This window comes from Nilaparvata lugens, unplaced genomic scaffold (genome assembly GCF_014356525.2).
Source record: "Nilaparvata lugens isolate BPH unplaced genomic scaffold, ASM1435652v1 scaffold3964, whole genome shotgun sequence".
Taxonomy (NCBI): Eukaryota; Metazoa; Arthropoda; class Insecta; order Hemiptera; family Delphacidae; genus Nilaparvata; species Nilaparvata lugens.
The window spans coordinates 9,587-31,622 of NW_024090502.1; the positions used below are offsets into that span (position 1 = coordinate 9,587).

At 38.0% G+C, this 22,036-nt stretch overlaps 1 protein-coding gene across 1 annotated transcript; it reads right to left on the bottom strand.

The window, feature by feature from the left end:
• Nucleotides 1-219: 219 nt before the first annotated feature.
• Nucleotides 220-10,372, bottom strand: LOC111061384 (methyltransferase N6AMT1-like). The gene is given in 4 exon segments (XM_039444265.1): nucleotides 220-558; nucleotides 3,826-3,992; nucleotides 9,865-9,986; nucleotides 9,989-10,372. Coding segments are annotated over 4 exon segments (828 nt in total). The 5' UTR covers nucleotides 10,344-10,372; the 3' UTR covers nucleotides 220-374.
• Between the last annotated feature and the right edge of the window lie 11,664 nt (nucleotides 10,373-22,036).

Here is a 22,036-nt window from a genome sequence, read left to right on the forward strand (position 1 = left end):
CACTTTTTTGGACTCAGGGGACCTTGAAACGTATGGAAATTTAGAAATTGGGGTACCTTAATTTTTTTCGGAAAGCAATACTTTCCTTACCTATGGTAATAGGGCAAGGAAAGTAAAAAATACTTCTAAATTGAATTAAATTAATTTGGCAAGAACCTATCATATGGTGTAAATTTTTCCTCTAATCGAAAGTTGCTCAATCTCAATGATGTACGCCAATAACAGATAAAACAATTAAATTTTTATTCAATTAACGATTATGAAGTAATACAGCGATTGCATACAATTCATGAAAATGGAAAGGCAGAACTTTTCGACTGCGTAGTTTTCAAGTAAAGTGGTGTGTGGAATGTAAAATTGAAACCTGTTGCATACTATAACCTAACAAATTTCATCACAGACAAGCGTTCAATGCCGGCTCTACGGCTCATCACAACACTGCTTTCGAAACCAAGATCTTCGAGCAATTTTGCAATTTGTTGTGGATCGTTCTCATCGATGACAATCATGTAGACGCATGAACGAGGCGCCATCAGGCGTGGCAGCTGCGGAAATAACCTGAAAACAAAAATTAATCTTTATATATTATAGTGAGTCAGGTGCACGTTATAATGCCAGTGTTTGATTTACTTGGAATTTGTATCCTTGTCTATCATTCGACAAAGCACATAGCGCTATCCTTTTCTAGCTCTGCAACGTTGCCAGATCGATTTTAACCATTTAGAAATATTATACATGGGTCATGTTTCTCAACCTCCGATCACATAATTATCATCAGACACAGACAAGCGACAGGGAGCGACTTCCCTTAACAGCTTGTTATCTCCACTGAACGCCCTGTGATCGCACCGATCAGGCCGCACCGTCCAGAACGTTCTAAATTCAGAATTCTTTGCGATTACTTTGGAATCAAAATATACAGGAATTGAAATTTCACTTTGAATTTGAAGAATAGCATTTTTTCAAGTTTAAGCCCTAATAAAAACTACAAAATATCTTACAACAAATAAAATTACATTAATCTTGTTTGAAATGTTTTTCTCTTTCCAACAATACCCTTGAAATTGGAATTCGACGAGTAGTTTTCGAGTTATTGAGTATTTAATGACCAGAAGTAGGCATATTCTGAAAATATCGAAAAATCAATATATCTCGAAAACTAAGGTCGATAGGAAAAAAGTTTACTGAACATTTTTTGTCAGAAATGTCGAGTAGAATCTATGGTTAACGGCTGTTACAACCTTGGTGGGACAACCTGTATAAGTGATGAGAAATCATAACCACTTGTGGACTAATTTTCAATCAAAATTCGGGAATGGAATAGTAAGGGCTATAAGCCTGTTTTTACATTTCCAATCATTTTATGATTATGTGTTCATCATTTTTGAATAAATAAATTATCAACTAGCAGGTAACCCGTGCTCCGCAAGGGTCTAATTAAAAACTTGACAAACTGAAAACTTGACCTACTGAAATATTGAGAAATTTAGGCCTATAAACATACTCGGTGAATCAAGAATCTATATGTAAAATTTCAAGTTAATTAGTCTAGTGATAATGCGTCATTCGCGAATTTCCTATCCCGTACGAGTATAAGCCAATTCTTTCTTTTATTATATTTTAGATTAACAGAACATCAATCTCACTTATGAAAATTTTACATTTAATCATTGAAAAATATATTTTCTTGACGATTAAAATATAATTATTTTTAACAATGTTAATCAAAATAAAATCTCCTATAACAACAAACCTCATATTTTCGGCATTCAGTTCGGCTGACGAATCAGATAAAAGGTCAATCTTAAGAATATAATAGAATAAATTTTATCAGCACAAAAACAGGATATAGACCAGTCGATGAGTCAATATAAAACAATAAATTATAGTCCTATAAGCCAATTATAGTCCTATAGTGAGGTCCACGTTATAATGGCAGTGGAGAAAGATAGGAGAAAAACGTTGTCGATCTTCTGTCTTATCAATGCCTTCTAGAGACGGTAGCTGATACAGGTCTATAGATATAATATTAACGGTTCATTCTCGTTTAAAATAATCAATTATATTTTATTAAGCAAGAAATTATATGTTCCAATCATTTAAAAATGAATGTTTATAATTAAGATAAAATATCTAGTTAATTAATTATTATTAATTCTACATTGTTAAAAGACGGTCTGGCAACAGAGCAAAGCAAGAAAGAGATAGCGCTATCCGCTTTGGTGAATGCTAGACAAGGATAGCAATACTATTGCCAATCACACACTGCCATTATAACGTGGACCTCACTATTTTATATTAGTCCTAATCATGGAACAATAATTCATCAAGACTGAAAAAAAATAAGTATGGTTCAGTTTCTTTGTAGTCCAGTCAAAGAAAGGTTATAGAGGGAAATGTTTGACCCCGCTGTTTAGGGTAGTAAGGAGGTAAACATATCAAAAGTCCCCACCCCTACCCCTTGTGCTAAGGGGGTGGGGGTTGTTCAAAGGTACCATTTTTTGGTTTCTCGCATATAACTCGAAACCTATGTATCTTACGGACATAACTGTTATATACAAAATTGAAGCTTACATAATTTCCTACAAATTTGGTCTCACAACTTTTTCTATATCTTCCATAGTTTTCGAGATATCCGCTCTTGAAGGTGTGACATTTTTGAAAAAACACGTATGCCTCCAATTTTTTTCCAACTTTTTCTCTTATAACTTTTTAAAAATCGATGGGAAAAATCCATGCTGATTATGAACTTATAGAGCATGAAAGGAAAACTTGGAATAATGAAATAATACATCATATCAAAAAAAATTCAATGCTCTACAAATCTACGATAAGCATGAATTTTCACAATGCATTGTTGGAGAGTTATAAGCCCTGAAAGAGCAAAACATTGGATAAAAACCTGTCATTTTGACAACTACACACCATCAAGAGCGAATATCTCAGGAGCTGTTGAGAATATCACAAAATTCCACTGAACAAAAAGTGTAGAGAATTTATTAAACTTCATTTTTGAATAGTTATTTCGTTTGAACGTATTGTTCTCAAGATATGAGCGTGGGAGCAAAACACTGAAAAATGCAACATTTAAACCACACTCATCCACTTAGCACATGAGTTAGGAATGGGGACTCTTGATAATTATGTTCTTCTCCTAACTAGTCTTAACAAAGCTGCAAAGTCAAAAATTGTTTTTAAAAAATTCCCTACAAATTCCTTTGACAATTGGTCTACTGTTGCAAATATGGAGATTTCACAATCAACACTAAAACTGCTGCAAAAGGTGTAGGGAAATTCGTAGAAGTGTGAAATTATACATCAAATTGAAGAGAATTCAATACTCTATAAGTTCATAATCAGCATGGATTTTTCCCATCGATTTTTAAAAAGTTATGAGAGCGAAAATTGAAAAAAATTGGAGGCAAACGTATTTTTTCAAAAATGTCACATCTTCAAGAGCGGATAGCTCGAAAACTAGGGAAGATATAGAAAAAGTTGTGAGACAAGTATTGTAGGAAATTATGTAAGCTTCAATTCTGTATATAAAAGTTATGTCCTTAAGATATATAGGTTTCGAGTTATATGCGAGAAACCAAAAAATGGTACCTTTGAACAACCCCAACGCCATTAGCACAAGGGGTAGGGATGGGGACTTTTGATATGTTTACCTCCTTACTACCCTAAACAGAACTGCGGGGTCAAACATTGTCTTCCAAACTTTTCCCTCTATACCCTTTTTTGAGTATTTATTGCCTGGACTATTGACTATTGATGACTATTGAGGAGCCTCTCCATCAGAGTTTGTTGAGTGATTTGAAATATTACCTGTCCATAACTTGCCGACCCCTGATACCTCCTGCATAAGACCTGTTGATGCCATCGCCCTGGTGGATCTCGTCTGGATGGGTGACCACGTAGGGTGGATTGAAGATCAACAAATCAATGCAGCCTGGTTGCAAACAATCCAGCAAGTCACCTCTGATCACCTCCACCTGTCCACAATCCAAACATCACATTATTTATCTTATGATTCATCTATCAATGTTTTCTAATGAACCATTTATTACGTTTAATATGTACATTTTAATAGATTCTTCATTCACAGACAGACAGATGTTGAGAACAAGGTAATATTTAAAAAAGTAATTGTGCATCATTGAATCAATAAAAGAATAAATGTGGCAGTTGACAGAACCGTCAAATAACGATTTTCTCATTTTCTTTACAGCATATTCAATTATTCAGAATTACACAACTTTCAGAAAAATCTGGTGTGGCGCACTCACACAACTTTCCTTGCCGTTATGAAAATTGATCAACTGACGCTAGTGTTCACGCGTATCTCAAGTCTACTATTCAAAGATCTAAGCCAGCTGGTGACAGGGCAATAACGTTGCAAACAAACGAAGTCTGCTATATCTTCATAGTGAATGATTCAATAGAATCAACAGTTTGCAATTTAAAAATCTCATTTTCTCGAACTTCAAGCTTATTTTGAATTTAAGGTGAAAATGTTACTGAACATTAATTGTAGAGATTTTTATGCTCAATCTTTTCCACTTGAAATTTCTTGTTTAAATTGTATCTGAAACCTGATAATTGGGAATCTAAAATCAAACTTTGCATAGATGGGGCGGAGCTCCTGGAATTTTTACAGATATGGAACTTGTGGCAGTTCATAGAGCTTATCAATGACGTTTTTAGGTAAAAATTTGATCAAAATCGTTGGAGCCGTTTTCGAGAAAATCGCGAAAAACCCTGTTTTTGACGACACTTTCGCCATTTTAGCCGCCATCTTGAATTGCATTTGATCGAAATTGTTCGTGTCGGATCCTTATACTGTAAGGACCTCAAGTTCCAAATTTCAAGTCATTCCGTTAATTGGGAGATGGGATATCGTGTACACAGACGCACATACACTCATACACATACCAATACACTCATACACATACACACACACACACACACACACACACATACACACATACAGACCAATACCCAAAAACCACTTTTTGTACTCAGGGGACCTTGAAACGTATAGAAATTTAGAAATTGGGGTACTTTAATTTTTTTCGGAAAGCAATACTTTCCTTACCTATGGTAATAGGGCAAGGAAAGTAAAAAGTAATTGTGTATCACTGAATCAATAAACGAATATATGGCAGTTGACAGAACCGTCAAATAACGATTTTCTCATTTTCTTTACAGCATATTCAATTATTCAGAATTACACAACTTACAGAAAAATGGTACAAGTATACAGGATGTTCTGAAACAAGGTGCCCATAAGTCAGGGCGTGATTCCTCTCATCAATAGAAGGAAAAAGTTCTAATTAACATAGGTCCGGAAATGCTTTGTTTATTTTATTATTGTTTAATGTTATGAAGGGACGGATTCTAGGATACAAAGGTTCAAGGAACCCCACGCGTCAACCGAAGCTTAATGGCCCATATGAATAAAACCAGAGCAAATGCTCAGGAGCAAGAGCACGGAGCATAAGGTTTTGCTCATGAGCAAAAGGTAGAAGCAAAAGCATTTGCTCATTTTTATATGAATAAGCTTTACTTTATACTCTTACCTTATGCTCCTGAACTCTGGAGCAAATGTTCACGTATTTTAAAGATCTTTCATCAGCTGATTCACTTATGTAGCCTTACTTTGTTTTTATAGCTCACGGAAGCGCTAAATATGCAAGTAGGGTGCACCGCTTGTGTTTGCGTCGTCTGCTCTGTTTTCTATTTATGAATAGAGTTTTAGGTTAGTTGAGTTTAGAATTTTGAAATAATAGCGTGAAAAAATGTCATCTCTATAATAATCTTCAGTATATTCTTATATCAATAGCCTTCTTATAATCGCCTACACTTTCATCTTCTTAAATGCCTATTTCCTATTTTGTGATGGCTATCTTTATAACAGGTAGCTATCTTTTGTAGTAGGGATAATGGTGATATATATCATGGTTGAATCTAAAAAGAGTTTTATAGTTCTCAACTATTGGTTGTGATCGTATCTGGTATAGTTTCCTCTTCCTCATACGAATTAGTTGAGCCATTTTACTATGAACAAAAGGTGATAAGCTGCTCTAGACAAGACTCACCTTTTTTGAAGCATTTGCTTCAAAAGTTGAGCAAATGCTCTAGTTTATTCATACAATTTTGAGCAAAAGCTTTTACTTTTGAGCAAATGCTCAAACTATTTTTTTGATGAGCATGAGCAAAAGCTTTTGCTCACGTTTATTCATAGAAAATGAAGCAAATGCTCTATATTTTAGAAGTATAAGCAAATGCTCAACTTTATTCATAAGGCCCATTGTGTTCCCAAGTAGTATGTTAGTTAGGCAAACCAATACCTGTGTTATTTACAAGAATCAGGAGTTTTCCCCTATACTAACATCCCATTCATCACCCGGTTGCTTGTTGCAATCCAGTGTGATATGCCTGGAAGTCTCTTCAGACTGATTAGTCCCCGTGACCTACGTGAGTTCCACTCTTGGCCTTCTTTGAAGGTCCTACCGCTGAGGAAGAGGTGGCCAAGCTGCCTCTAAGGCGCCCGGCCACCCTTGACTCAGCCCCTTGACCCACATTTGTGCCTGGAGTTTCACCCATCTCTGGTCTCTTGGGTTTTTTCTTTTTGCCCCTCCGAAACTTCACAGGGTCAGAAGCCTCACCTCTCCCAAGAAGTTTTGCCTAAATGGCCGTCCTTCTTTGAGCATTGGTGAGGAATGGTCTCTCCACCCAAAACTCGTGACCTACGTGAGTTCCATTCCTGGCCTTTTTGTAGGTCCTTCCGCTGAGAGAGGGGACGCCAAACTGCCTCTAGGGTACCCGGCGCCCGGCCACCCTCGACTCAGCCTCTTGACCAACATTTGTGCCTGGAGTTTCACCCATCTCTGGTCTCTTGGGTTTTTGTTTTTTTCCCTCCAAAACTCTGAAGGGTCAAAAGCCTCACCTCTCCCAAGAAGTTTTGCCTGAATGGCCGCCCTTCTTTGAGCAGTGGTGAGTTTTGGCTCTCCACCCACAAATGCTTTGTTACCAAGTTATACAGGGTGAAAGATTTCGTCTGAGTTTCAGTTCCCCTGCCGAAACGAAGCCCTACGGGTATTTGTTGGCTGTTAATTAAGATGAACAATTCAGCGTACTTTATGTAAAATGAACTGAAAAATTGAATAAAACCGTTTCCAGACCTGTAGCTACAGTAATTTTCAAGATATGTGACGAAATACTCGAAACGTGGTCCCGAAAAACAAGTTCCTTCAAGGTTTGATAAGATTTACTCTGTTAAATGTACAATAAACACAAAATATTTTTCTACATAACTTGTAGAAAATTTAATTTCGAAGAGAAATTTGTAGAATAAGTCTATAATAGAAAAATGCAACATTACAAAAGTAATCCTTAATTACATACAAAACGCATGAAAAGTAGACAAAATCTGTTAAGATCTCTATTAGCCTTATATTGATTGGCCTTTGCTGTGCTGGCCTTCGCTCGACAAAAATCGGAACGGTGGCCAACGAAGGCCAATGAAAGCGAGCGCTGGTAAACCACCCATCCACACTAGCGCTCGTCGTCATTTGTACACATTGGACGATAGTGTGGATGCGGTATAATAAAGGTCTAAAGCTGGATTCCCACATTTCAGTGAAAGTGACCGCTTAAGGAAGAATATCATTCCATTGAGTTCTAATGAGTTCATTGTATTTCTTTCCATTTGCTTGTTTCATTGTTTTTTTTTTTCTTATTTTGTTATCATTATTGTATTAGTTGGCTGTGTTTGGTTATAGTGTTAGTGTTATTGTGTTATTGTTATAGTTATTATTCTATTGTTGCACTTGCTGCTATTGAATTACTGTGTTTCCTTTGTTATTGCTACAAATATTTTGTTTGCTATTGCTTTAGTCATTGAATTTGTGCTGATAGTTTCTAATGCATATTTGTACATTTTATTTCATATTACTGTTATTAGTTGTTATACTTCTGAATTGCTAAGTTACTTATTTGACTCTATGTTATGTATCTCATATTTATATTTATATTTGTCTTGTTATTTTTGTTGATCTTGTTACGATTGTATTCTTTTGAAATTGGTGTATACCGTTGGAAATGTAATAAATAAATGAATAAATAAATGAGACTATTCATACTAGCTCGGCCGTGATGAGTGTGAATAGGCCCATTAGAACTCATGGGATTTATATTTTCACTGTGCCGGTCATGTTTGCTAACACTAATACAGTAGAAACTCATAGTGAGAGCTCCGTCCCTTGAAAACCCCTCTATAAAGGCCGGGACACATATAACCGCACCGAGCTAAGCCCGCGACACGGGAATGGTGGTAGGAGAGCACACATATCCGTGCGACAGCCGAGCGGCAGCAGTGTCTCAGTTCTGTAGTGCTACTGTCTCAGTTCTGTGTGGTCTGATTTCTGAATATGTTAAACTATTGGTAATACGTGTAATATAACACTATTAAAGCTTGTTACATCCGATTTAAATTTATATTTTTCAATTTTAAACTAATTACCTGTAGACACAGAAGAGAAGAATCATAGTGCTGGTATATATTTCGGTGCATAACAATAACACAATCAGTCATGTATCGGAAATATATATCAGCAATAGAATTGTTATCTTCTGCCTTATGTATCTAAACGTAATTAGTTTTAAATTTAAAACACAGTCACGGGTTCCTTCTTTTATACCTTTTGTTGTTTGTTTTATTATTTATTTATTATATTATGTCTATTATACCTTTGGCTCAACTTATTTGGTTCTACTTTTACTTTTGGTTCAACCTATTTCTCCGTTCAACCATATTTCTCATCACTTTGATCGTACAACACTGGAAAATTCCGTATCTCTTCAATAAGTTTTTCACTCTCCATGTTAAACGAGCCCGCACTGTCAAAAAGTAAACTGAACTAGTCGGTGACGGCGCGGGCAACAAACACTGACTGTGCTGACGCGGTGCGGTACTATGTTTCCCTATACGTTTGAAAGCATTTGTTTTCTCACTCCCCGCAGTAAGTCCGACACTCGGCCGTACCGCGGCGCAGGCTCGGTGCGGTTATGTGTGTCCCGTCCATAATTCGTAATTCGTAATTAATTGTACTGTAAGAGGAAATCCAGCTTTAGAGAACATAGAAAGAAGCAACACGAATGGAAACCAGTTAACTCAAGCGGATAGTTCAAGTAGTTGTTTTTCGTGAAGCTATGTGACGCTGGTAGTCTCTAATACTGTGCCGTTCTTACACTCTTACCCAGCCAAAACAGTAATAGACAGAAACAAACAACTGTACATATAAACAGTAAACATAAGAGTAACTGTTATGTAACATAACAATAAATATAATAGACAAAACAGTATAGACAGTAGTCGACAGTAATCGGCTTGGGTTGACAAAAAATCGGCTTGAAATTTGGAACATAAACGACCTAAACCATGGGATATCTTCTTATGCTTTCTTTTCTCTATGGTATTATTGTCTATTATTAATTAATAGATGGTCCTTCCCCAATCATTTTAAAGAATTGTGTTCGGTTTATCAAAAGTCGATGAATAAATAACGAGCGAAGCTCGGTGCCCCGATATTAATTTGAAATAGCTAATATGTTGATATTATTAGAAATGTTTTGATTCTTGAATAATAAACAAAAAATAATGACAAGTTATTTGATTAGCTGTTTTAGTACACTTGAAATTTGGACAATATGAATGTCAAAAATGCTTGCCGTCGCCAACTGCGGAAATTTACGCACAAACGAAAATGTACCTTAATTGGGAGGAATAGAATATTTCAAAAATCTACAACTTTCTCTAGAAAGATATGCTTTGGTATTTTATGTATGCTACAAACAACTCACCTGTGCATTATTAAGCTGAGCAGTAGCCTTGGTGGCTCGACAGGCTTCAGGATTGATATCAACGGCCACACAGTGCGCTCTGCCTTGCAACGCTTGAGCCATCGCTGTGATCACCAGGCCGGCTCCATGCCCAGTTCAACCACCAGGCTTCCGTGTCTCCAAGGCAGTCGAGCTTCCTTTATCTTCTCATCTCTGCTAGCCAAACACGGCAGACGAGCATCCTTTGTGTTATGATCTCTGCTAGCCAAACACGGCAGATGAGCTTCCTTTGTGTTCTCATCACTGCTGTGTTTGCGCTCAGTCCATGGCAAATCAGCTTCCACTGAGTTCTGATCTCTACCGTGCCTCTCTTGAAGCCACGGCAGTTCGGCTTCAAGAGCATCCAACAGCAGAAACGTGTCTTCACTAGGCTCGTAAACATCTTCACCCACGTCGGCTAGCCGCCACTCCGGCGTGGTTAGTTTGGTCGTGGTTGGCATTGCTCGATCTGAAACAAAATTTATAATTTTTCACTCACAGCCTTCTATAGTAGTGAGGTTAAGTCAGTGAAGTGGTGAAGTTAAGCAGTCAAGAAGTGAAAGTGTGATTAGTGAATAGTGAGATTGTTTGGGGTAGATCTCTACATTGAATAAAGCATACATATTTCTACAACAATAGTCGATAGGTAGTCAAAATTCTTTATTAAATATTCTTCAAGAACAGTAATTGTTGTCGGAAAAAATATTACAATTGTTTGGTAACTACAAAGAACATAATTCATTATTGATATTGAATAATTGACCGAGCGAAGTGAGGTCTAAGATTCAAGTCGACAGTTTGGCATTTCTCTTAATGTTTAAATGTTTATATGTTGCGCATTTACGGCGAAACGCGGTAATAGATTTCCATGAAATTTGACAGGTATGTTCCTTATTTAATTGCGCGTCGACGTATATACAAGGTTTTTGGAAATTTTGCATTTCAAGGATAATATAAAAGGAAAATGAGCCTCCTTCATACGCCAATATTAGAGTAAAAATCAGACTATAGAATTATTCATCATAAATCAGCTGACAAGTGATTACACAGATGTGTGGAGCAAAGACCTTGAAGAGATATAGACCCACAATGCCTATGCCTTCCCAATGATAGCTCTTACTTGAAATTGAAGGCCGCCATTGGGGTATTTTAGCACGAGATATTATATCTATATATATTTGTAATACTATATATCACAAAGGCATTGGTGGCATTGGTATGTAATAATCTTATGGGTTGCCCCCTCAATGGCGGATTTCAATTCCAAGTACAACACTAGCGCTGCATGTGAGTCTATGCATCTTTATGGTCTTTGGTGTGGAGAAGCCAGTCTATTGCTGTATTTCCATAAGGTCTATAGTTTCAATCAGGTACTTGTGGATGAGAATACTGCGTGAGATCTACTGTTCACAGAACTACTAGTATCTAACAAGTAAGATAAGTTTAAAACAGTGAATCGATTGATTGTTGGAGACTCATTTCAACTGTTAGAGCTTGTTCACATGACAGCGATTTACGCTCGGCTGTCGCGCGGTTGCCAGGTATGGAGAAAGACATGGTGCCGTACACATGCAACGCTCGGTTTGAGCAGTCGCGGGCGAATCGCGGCGGTTGACGTTTCCAGACCAACCGCTCGGTTGTCGCTCGGTTGCCGGGGGGTTCGATATACTAGAGCAGGCATGAGAGCGTACACATGTCTTCAGTCAACCGATCAGTTTCAAGCAGAGCAGTTCACATAGAGCACATTCTATTACAATTTCAGTTCACTTAAAATTTCATTTTATTACTATTTTTCCATCCCTCACTACTCTCTCGCTATGTAATAAATCAGCTTTCATCAAAGTTAATGATTCATCAAATGAGGTTATGCTCATTCGAGAGTAATTGAAAAACTTTGGAGGATACTGCCTCAATTTTGGGTATAGTGTAACAAACGAGCTCGGTTGTCGGTCAATCCGTCATCTGTCACTGGATGCACACACCATCTTCTTTGTCTTCTTCGTCGCACTCTTTATCTACGATATAACAACCACAGACATGTTAACTCTTCCAACTTCATTGCTATACTGAGTACTGCCCTACTAGCAAGGTTCACTGAACCCTTAACCGAGCACAAACCGCTCATGAATCGCTGTCATGTGAACGAGGCTGGCAAACCGAGCAATTTGCCGATCGAGCGACAACCGAGCGTAAACCGCTGTCATGTGTACGAGGCTGGCAAACCGAGCGATTTGCCGATCGAGCGACAACCGAGTGTAAACCGCTCATGAATCGCTGTCCTGTGAATAAGCTCTTAAGGTCTCTTCACATCTAGCGTTGTGTAAAAATACGTCTTCGGAAGACTTAGGCAGTCCTACCTCCCAATGTTAAATCTATGCTACACTGGTGTGAAATTGTCAGATTGATTAACGTTGGGAGATAGGAGGCTAGGTCTTTCAAATACGTATTTATAGCTACGCTACGCTAGGTATGAAAAGACCTAGTTGGTTAAATGGGAAAACATTAATGTTATTCGGAAGGAATGCTATCGAAGTAAATATTACTATACAAATTATCAACAATAGCTCTTATCAACAACAATCATCAATAAACAACTGAAACTATTCACACATTGAAAAACTCCTACACCCGTTATCAATCCATCCTAGTGAACTGAGATTGTAATTATTTTTTTAGTTATATTCAATTTGGACATCTACCACAACAACACCTTCCCAAAACCAAAACTTTAATCTATCAAATTCAAATTAATTTCACCAATAATATTATGAATAGCCGTCAGGCTCGCCATATCCGTCTAGCCGGGGGCTCCGCCCCCTGGACCCCCGACTGGATCGTCCAAGAATGAGATCAGCAGGCTCGCTTCGCTCGCCTGCATTTTTCATTTGAGCATTTTTATCATATGTTAGGACGATCCAGTCGGGGGTCCAGACTAAACGTCTGGCTAAACGGATATGGCAAGCGAAGCGAGCCTGACGGCTAGTAATTAATATTCCCAGGAATAGCTCCAATTGAAGTAGCAGTGCCCAATCAATTTTTCCGCGATAAATGCATTTCAATCTTAAACTTGGTGCCAACCTAACAAAGTCAACTCAACTTAATGCCAACCTGACAAAATTATTAATTTAGTTACCAGTTAACAACTGTTTCGAAGAGGTATTCTCTCTAGAATATAGTTCTATATTAACATATGGTATGGCCTTTTTTCAATTATAATTAAGAGAATAAGAAGAATATACATGCTAAAAGACGAACTTTAAACCCTTAAAAACCACCCTTAGAGTTAAAATATTGCCAAAAGATTTCTTAGTGCGCCTCTAAAGGGTCAACTGAACATACCTACCAAATTTGAACGTTTTTGGTCCGGTAGATTTTTAGTTCTGCGAGTGAGTGAGTGAGTCAGTCAGTCAGTGAGTGAGTGCCATTTCGCTTTTATATATATAGATTATCAAGAGATTGGACAAAGGATGGTTTAACCGGTTTTTTGTCTATTTTTTGAAAAATGTTTACATGAGTAGAGTTATTGGCCCAATGATAAAGAATAATCATGATTTAAAGAGAATGTGAAAGTGTGACACATCAATAGTCGATCGAAGACTACCGCGCATGTCGAAGACAACAAATTAATAATACTTGGGGTATTATTGTCGAATAGGTCGACTAATAGGTACTAGACTATCCTAGACTAGGATAGACTAGTAGACTAAAAAGTCTACCATGAATAATCAACAAATGAAAGTAGAAGGTAAATTCGTATTGCTTTTGTTGGTGGTGTGTCCCTTGCGGGAAGGTCCCACCTCGCCTCAATATACAATTTGGGTAAAAGAAATGAGACGGGGCCGCCGAAAACAATGGATGGACAGGTAGAAGTTCTAGTGACCCTTAAGTGGTCACCTATTGTTATTGAATTTCGACATTTTCGTGGTCTATTGTTACGGTTTCCACTCCGAGCAATATATTGGTGACGGCAGTCTTCAGGCCTTAACAAAATCTGGCGATACATCTGCTTGCAATCAGAAAGGACAATGTACTTGTAAGTGCGGAATTTGGTCAATACTTGAATAATATTGGACTGCAGTTTTGGCCCTGGTAACAAATTCTCATTTAGTGAATGCCCATTGGTATCCTTGCTGGAAGCATTAAACACCACCCTGATTTTCTGAGTGGGGTCCTTATTTTTAAAAACTGCATGGTGTGGAATCACATAGTCAGAAGCGGATTTGGCAAGTTCCAAATGGCCAAGCTCATGATATTCTGTCATGAAGTTGTCGTATTTCTTCTTTAGTTCCGAAGAATTTTCCAAGCGTTTTAATAATCCAAGGTGACTTCGATAAGCTTGCTTGCGGTTTGAAACAAGAACAGGCGCGCTAGGCTTGAAGGGGAGTGCGACTACATATCTGCCTTCATCATTGCGGTAGGTAGTGGACTCATAGAGCTGTTCACAGAGTTCATCTTCAGGTGATAAGAGTTTCGCATTTATTTGGACATCTTCAGTCTCCCAAAACTTGTTCATGACCTCAGCAAGCGGTTCTTCGCGGGCAAACATGGTGCAGATAAGTTGCATCTGATGAAGCGGAGCAGGCGAGTCCTCAATATTTAGCTTTCCACTCAGAACATAGCCAAATATAGTGGCGAAGGCAGCGGGATTTCCTGGTATAATAGCATTGGCGGAAGAAACAAATACATTAGGATAAATGTCAGCTCCAATCAAGAGGTCTATCCTATTGGGTTGGTCAAAACCAGGGTCAGCGAGATCCAAATGTGAAAGTGAGGTTTTGAGCTCACTGCTGATTGGAAAAGCGGGTAGGTCACCAGCTATTTGCTCTAAGACAAGGGCTTCAGTTTGGAGAAAGGTGTTAAACTGCGGTCGAGATAGCAGTGTCAAATGAGTGGTACCTTTTACAGCGGTCGCTTGTTCAGAGATACCATTAATCTGAATGCGTGCGGGCATGATGGTGATACCAAGTTGCTGGGCAGCTCGGGTAGTGATAATCGATCTCATGGAGCCACAATCCAATACAGCACGTAGTAATTGTGATCGGTTGTATTGATCAACAACGGCAACGATAGCGGTGCCCAGTAAAGCAGAAGCGTGTACAGCTTTCACTTGTGCACAGCCACTGAAGGTGTCCGACATGCCGGTGGATGAACTGCGGGTTGGGGTTGAGATATTGGTTACAGGCGCTGTGCGAAAAGGTGACAAAGAAGACCGTGAGGGACTGGCCGTGTTTTGCGGGATTCTCGAATTGGTACAACATGAATTACTTACATATTGTGATGAGTGTATGTCATCGGTAAACCGCTGTGTTGACATTGGTTCAAATCCTGGTGGCGGGGAGCGACAGCTAGCACCTCCAGAGGTGGAAGCTGGTTGGTCACTAGATATGGTAGGCCTATTATGAGAGCCAGAAGGGTAGCGATCTGGTCGGCGTTCAGCAATTAAAAAGGATTGTGAACTCTCATTATTTTTGCATAGCAGGGTATGGTGATGGATTGATTTACATGCACGACAAGAGGACAGCGAATTGCATTTGGCTTTGAGGTGGGACCCTAGGCATCCGAAGCATCTGCGGCTTTGCTTGGCAATATCCATTCGTTTGTTGATAGGTTCCTTCCTAAAGCGCTCACATTTGTACAATGGATGAGGAATGTTGCATAGTACACACAGATTGCTGCCACTTTTGTTTTCAGTAAATTGCGGTTTTACTACTTGTGAATGATCTTCAGTCTTCACTTTTGCGGTTGGTATAGCGGTGTAACTAGCACTAGATAACTGTTCGCTCACCTCATTGATGGCGGTCACCTCCAGCGATTTTTCTTGGTTGGAAATGAATTTCATCAGGTGGTCAAAAGCAGGTAAGTCGTCAGGGCCCAAAGAATTCTCAAATTTGGCTCTTACAGCGTTAGGCAATTTCTGAAGGCAAATCATTGTTATTAAGAAATCAGCATGGTTCAATTTCAAATTAAATAGTGATTGTTTAGCTGAGCCTAATTCAATGGCGAAATGTCTAAGTACTTCAACAAGACTGCCCTTCGGCTGAAAGTTTGTGATTTTGCTGTATAAGGCATAAGCTCGATAGCGTTTGTTGTCATATCGGTTATGCAAACTTTCGAAGGCAAGCTTGTATGCATTTTCAGTGTCAGCAAAGTTTTGAACTAAGCACAAGGCGTCTCCACGTAAATAGGATACAAGTAGATAGTATTTTTCATCATTTGAAAAGTCTTTGCAATTATGTACAGCCGCTTCAAATACGTTTTTAAAGGAAGCCCATTGCTCCATGTCTCCAGAGAATACTGGGATGGACAATTGCGGCTTGATAAAATTTGACGCTTTAGATTCAGTAGGAGTGCAGGTATTTACTTCTTCTTTTAATTTAATTTGATCAAAAGTGTCTTGAAATTCCTTTTGAACGTTATCGAATTCGGTCAAAGTAGCTAAAGGCATTTCATCACGTTGTAGGTTGTTAAAATCATCAGCTAATTTTTCAAATTTTTTGTTTAAGTCCAAATAATAATCGCATAATTTTATCGGTATTTCAAATTCATATTTGTTGGCTAAAGCGCAAAGCGACAGCTGAGTGCGTTTTAGCTTGTTGAGCAAGAGTACCTCGGCCATTTCAGCGAAATAACATTCAAAAACAGTTCAAAAAATAATTTTGTAAACAAAATTTTGAGGCTAGGTCGATGTTTCAGTAAAATCGATAGTCGATATCTCGATGATTGATGACGGTTAATGATCGATATTTCGATAGTCGATGCTTGCACGCTACTGATTCGATTCATCTAACCTCAACCTTGAGAAATTCGAAGAATGCGAAAATAATTGAAGATTCATCCATAGGTCGATCGTAATAATTTCATGCGGCTCGGTTGGACCAGAATCGTGTTAGAGCCAATGTAATGGGCTTCAAATCACGTTACTTAGTAGCTCAAAATAAAGTCGTTACCTTTAAGAAGCTTCTCGTACAAGGATGGCGGGTTCGCAGTGGACTGTAACAGCGGTTTTCTCGTTCGGGTAGGCGGTAGCACGTTATTGTAATAAGAAATCACTTGCACTGGCTGGGGGGAAAACATGGGCCCATGTCGCAGCGAAGAGGTCGTACATTTATAAGTTCTTTCAAAGGGAGGAAAAATTGGTAGCGTTAGTGCACGTATTAGAACAAGCCATCTTGTCAAAGCGGGAACGGGCGAAGAAGAAGTGGGGAGTGAAACAAGCCGAGAGAGAGAGCAGTGCCATCTACAATGGGCTTGGCGGTATCATTGCGGCTGATGGCAGTGGCATGTTAGATGGCCATGGGTGAGCGCGGTTGATTCAAAACACACAGCCAACTTACCGACAGATATAAAAGGGAAACTGCTGAAGTTATATTGGCGGTAACAGATAGAAAGTCAAAATTCTTTATAAACATATTCTTCAAGAACAGTAATTGTTGTCGGAAAAAATATTACAATTGTTTGGTAACTACAAAGAGCATAAATCATTATTGATAATGAATAATTGACCGAGCGAAGTGAGGTCTAAGATTCAAGTCGACGGTTTGGCATTTCTCTTAATGTTTAAATGTTGCGCATTTACGGCGAAACGCGGTAATAGATTTCCATGAAATTTGACAGGTATGTTCCTTATTTAATTGCGCGTCGACGTATATACAAGGTTTTTGGAAATTTTGCATTTCAAGGATAATATAAAAGGAAAATGAGCCTCCTTCATACGCCAATATTAGAGTAAAAATCAGACTATAGAATTATTCATCATAAATCAGCTGACAAGTGATTACGCAGATGTGTGGAGCAAAGACCTTGAAGAGATATAGACCCACAATGCCTATGCCTTCCCAATGATAGCTCTTACTTGAAATTGAAGGCCGCCATTGGGGTATTTTAGCACGAGATATTATAGATATATATATTTATATATATGTTTGTAATACTATATATCACAAAGACATTGGTGGCATTGGTATGTAATAATCTTATGGGTTGCCCCCTCAATGGCGGATTTCAATTCCAAGTACACTAGCGCTGCATGTGAGTCTATGCATCTTTATGGTCTTTGGTGTGGAGAAGCCAGTCTATTGCTGTATTTCCATAAGGTCTATAGTTTCAATCAGGTACTTGTGGATGAGAATACTGCGTGAGATCTACTGTTCACAGAACTACTAGTATCTAACAAGTAAGATAAGTTTAAAACAGTGAATCGATTGATTGTTGGAGACTCATTTCAACTGTTAGAGCTTGTTCACATGACAGCGATTTACGCTCGGCTGTCGCGCGGTTGCCAGGTATGGAGAAAGACATGGTGCCATACACATGCAACGCTCGGTTTGAGCAGTCGCGGGCGAATCGCGGCGGTTGACGTTTCCAGACCAACCGCTCGGTTGCCGGGGGGTTCGATATACTAGAGCAGGCATGAGAGCGTACACATGTCTTCAGTCAACTGATCAGTTTCAAGCAGAGCAGTTCACATAGAGCACATTCTATTACAATTTCAGTTCACTTAAAATTTCATTTTATTACTATTTTTCCATCCCTCACTACTCTCTTGCTATGTAATAAATCAGCTTTCATCAAAGTTAATGATTCATCAAATGAGGTTATGCTCATTCGAGAGTAATTGAAAAACTTTGGAGGATACTGCCTCAATTTTGGGTATAGTGTAACAAACGAGCTCGGTTGTCGGTCAATCCGTCATCTGTCACTGGATGCACACACCATCTTCTTTGTCTTCTTTGTCTCCTTCGTCGCACTCTTCATCTACGCTATAACAACCACAGACATGTTAACTCTTCCAACTTCATTAGCTATACTGAGTACTGCCCTACTAGCAAGGTTCACTGAACCCTTAACCGAGCACAAACCGTTCATGAATCGCTGTCCTGTGAATAAGCTTGTTAGATTTCGTCTCATGTTTTTAGCCAGTCTTATGGTCGTCCATCTTGTTTTTGTAGCATTTGAATCTACCGCTGCTACAGTACGCGGACAACTGTCTCACGTGTCATGCGATCTCTGACGTCACAGTTTCATTGATCGCTTGATCGATAGTAGCGCTAGTTGTCGTCTGCTTCTTTCAATGTTTTCTAGTTTAATATTCGTCTATAAGTATTTTGAATTGTATTTTCATTGTTTTTGAACCTCCATTGGTATACTTCAACAGTCACTTCAACCTCAACACCTTCAGTTCGCTTAATATCGATTTTATATTTTCACTTCATTCCTTGAGTTTGTGCTCATGACTGCCGTTCACATCATGTTTCCGCTATGGGCAGTTCCTGCTTTTTCAACCAGGTTTGGCAAGAGGCGTCACTCTTTTTGTACAGTCATACGATGTAACATCTCAGTTTAACGCGTCCATCTTTGGAAAACTTTATCCATTTTCATCATTCATTATGTCCTAGTTTGTGTGCTTATTCGGTAACCATTCAACGCATTTTTCATCAGTGAACGTTTTTCAACCATAATTTCTATGAATTTAACTTACCTTTCGGGACTTTTCTACTAAGCGTCCTTTTTGCAAATCACGCCATGCTTTCTGCGTACAACGTTTTTCAATTATTCATCATATTAGTATTATGAACTGTAAGTAATTTCAACATGAATTCCACATGAACTTTCAACAATCCTCAATATGAACTTTTGATTTATTATTTATCACTTCAATTTTACTGAGCATCAGTACACATTTTTTTTGGCGGTTACATTCATTCATCTTGTATGCTCATAGGAGATACATTTTTCAACTTGGGAAGTCTTGTGCAAGTGCAGCTTACCTTATTCAACATTTCAACTCAGGAAATTTGCGCAAGTGCAGTTTGCCTTTCATTGACAACCGCTACTCATTTTTAGCTACTCAGTCTTAGCTACTCATCAGTTATTTAGTCGAACTTTGTCAATCTCAATTCTTACTGATGCCAGTGATTTCAGTCGTCAAGAACATTTTATCTCTTTTTTCAAATATTTATTCACTGCAATTACATCAACTTTAGGACATAACCTCAAACATTTATTCTACTTAACTCATGGTGGAACCTTTTTTCCAATTAACATTCAACCAGTGAAACTCATTCAATTTGTGAAGTGCCCATTCGTCGTTATATTCATTATCAATTTTAATATTGGAACAGTCTCAACTTTCAATATCTCAACGTATTCAAGTCAAGTTCTCTTCCGCATCGGTCATCGTTTATCAGGATATATTCAAGATATCTTCATCGTTCAACTTCTATTAGCCCAGCAGCTGTCTGCAACTACAATGTACTTGACAGGAGTCAAGTTCCATCCTCGGATTTTGAGTCACCGTAGGCCTATCACTTTGGCAACACATCATTAATTATTCAGGGAAGTCTTATTCTATTATTCACATTTTTGTACTTACCCTCTCAGAGGCACTGTGTTTACTGGTAGTCTTCATCCCATCAATTTTTGTTCCTGATTAACTTTTTATTCCTAAATAACAACTATTTAAATTCTATCAATCATTCAATTTTTTATCTTCTATTATTATTACTTATGTGTTCTACATATAGTAATATTCCCCATGTAACTTGACATGCGTTAAGCTGTCATTTCCCAGCCCGCTTATGTAATACAATATGCTGAGCTTCGTCTCCTTTCAATATTGTATTTGGTATTTTTCAACCTTTTCTATTTGTAATTATTAATCGAACCTTCAGTTCTGGACAGACTTTCTGCTCCTTCTGCTTACATTATAGCCAAGTTGCTGTATTTGTCCTCTTTCAGTGTTACATAGTCAACAGCTTGAAAGCTTCAGGTACGATTGGATTCTACCTAAACTGAATTCCTAGTTTTCATTTTTTGTGAAATTAGGTAATTGTTCATATTCATATAATTTCTGTATTTTCATAGCTCTAAGATTACTAAGAATTTTGCAGGACTTTTATCTAGGATTTTTGTCTCTCGACTGATTTTATTAGTCAGGTTAAGATTCTCATATTTACTATCATTTTTCAAGTATTCTAAATTTTATTCATTTTAAACATTGCTAATTTTTGTACGTTCAATTCAATCATTACTCATTGTCATTATTGTTCTATTATTAGTTTCAGCATCAATATACTCTTTTGTGTATTTCAACATTAACATTGATATCCCAACTTTATCTTTGTATTACTCAATCTTTTGCGCTCACAGAGGTAACATCATTTTGAAACATTGTATCAGTAGTCTTAAACGTACTAGCAACAAGTCTAGGAACAATAAACAACTTGAGTGCATTCCTAATTCTTTTTATTTTAATTACAACTACATTAATTTTAAGCATTCCAATAGTTACATTCAAATATCAGCTTTACATACGGATAATAAGAAACTTATTATCTATCATTCTTCAATTATTAGTCATCATTATTGCACTACCTTTGTGCATTCTACTTGTGCTCAGACGCACAGTAAACCAGAGGTATTTTTTCGGATCTACACATTCAAGGTTTGTAAATCCGCTCATAGCAAATAATGAAAAGCTGTCAGTGCCTAGATCAGATATAGATCTCATCTACACACTTCCACACAGTCCACTACTTTGCAGATCGGCCTTACAACCCGATCTACTGACAGTCAACAAGCTCTTAAGGTCTCTTCACATCTAGCGTTGTGTAAAAATACGTCTTCGGAAGACGTAGGCAGTCCTACCTCCCAATGTTAAATCTATGCTACACTGGTGTGAAATTGTCAGATTGATTAACGTTGGGAGATAGGAGGCTAGGTCTTTCAAATACGTATTTATAGCTACGCTACGCTAGGTATGAAAAGACCTAGTTGGTTAAATGGGAAAACATTAATGTTATTCGGAAGGAATGCTATCGAAGTAAATATTACTATACAAATTATCAACAATAACTCTTATCAACAACAATCATCAATAAACAACTGAAACTATTCACACATTGAAAAACTTCTACACCCGTTATCAATCCATCCTAGTGAACTGAGATTGTAATTATTTTTTTAGTTATATTCAATTTGGACATCTACCACAACAACACCTTCCCAAAACCAAAACTTTAATCTATCAAATTCAAATTAATTTCACCAATAATATTATGAATAGCCGTCAGGCTCGCCATATCCGTCTAGCCGGGGGCTCCGCCCCTGGACCCCCGACTGGATCGTCCAAGAATGAGATCAGCAGGCTCGCTTC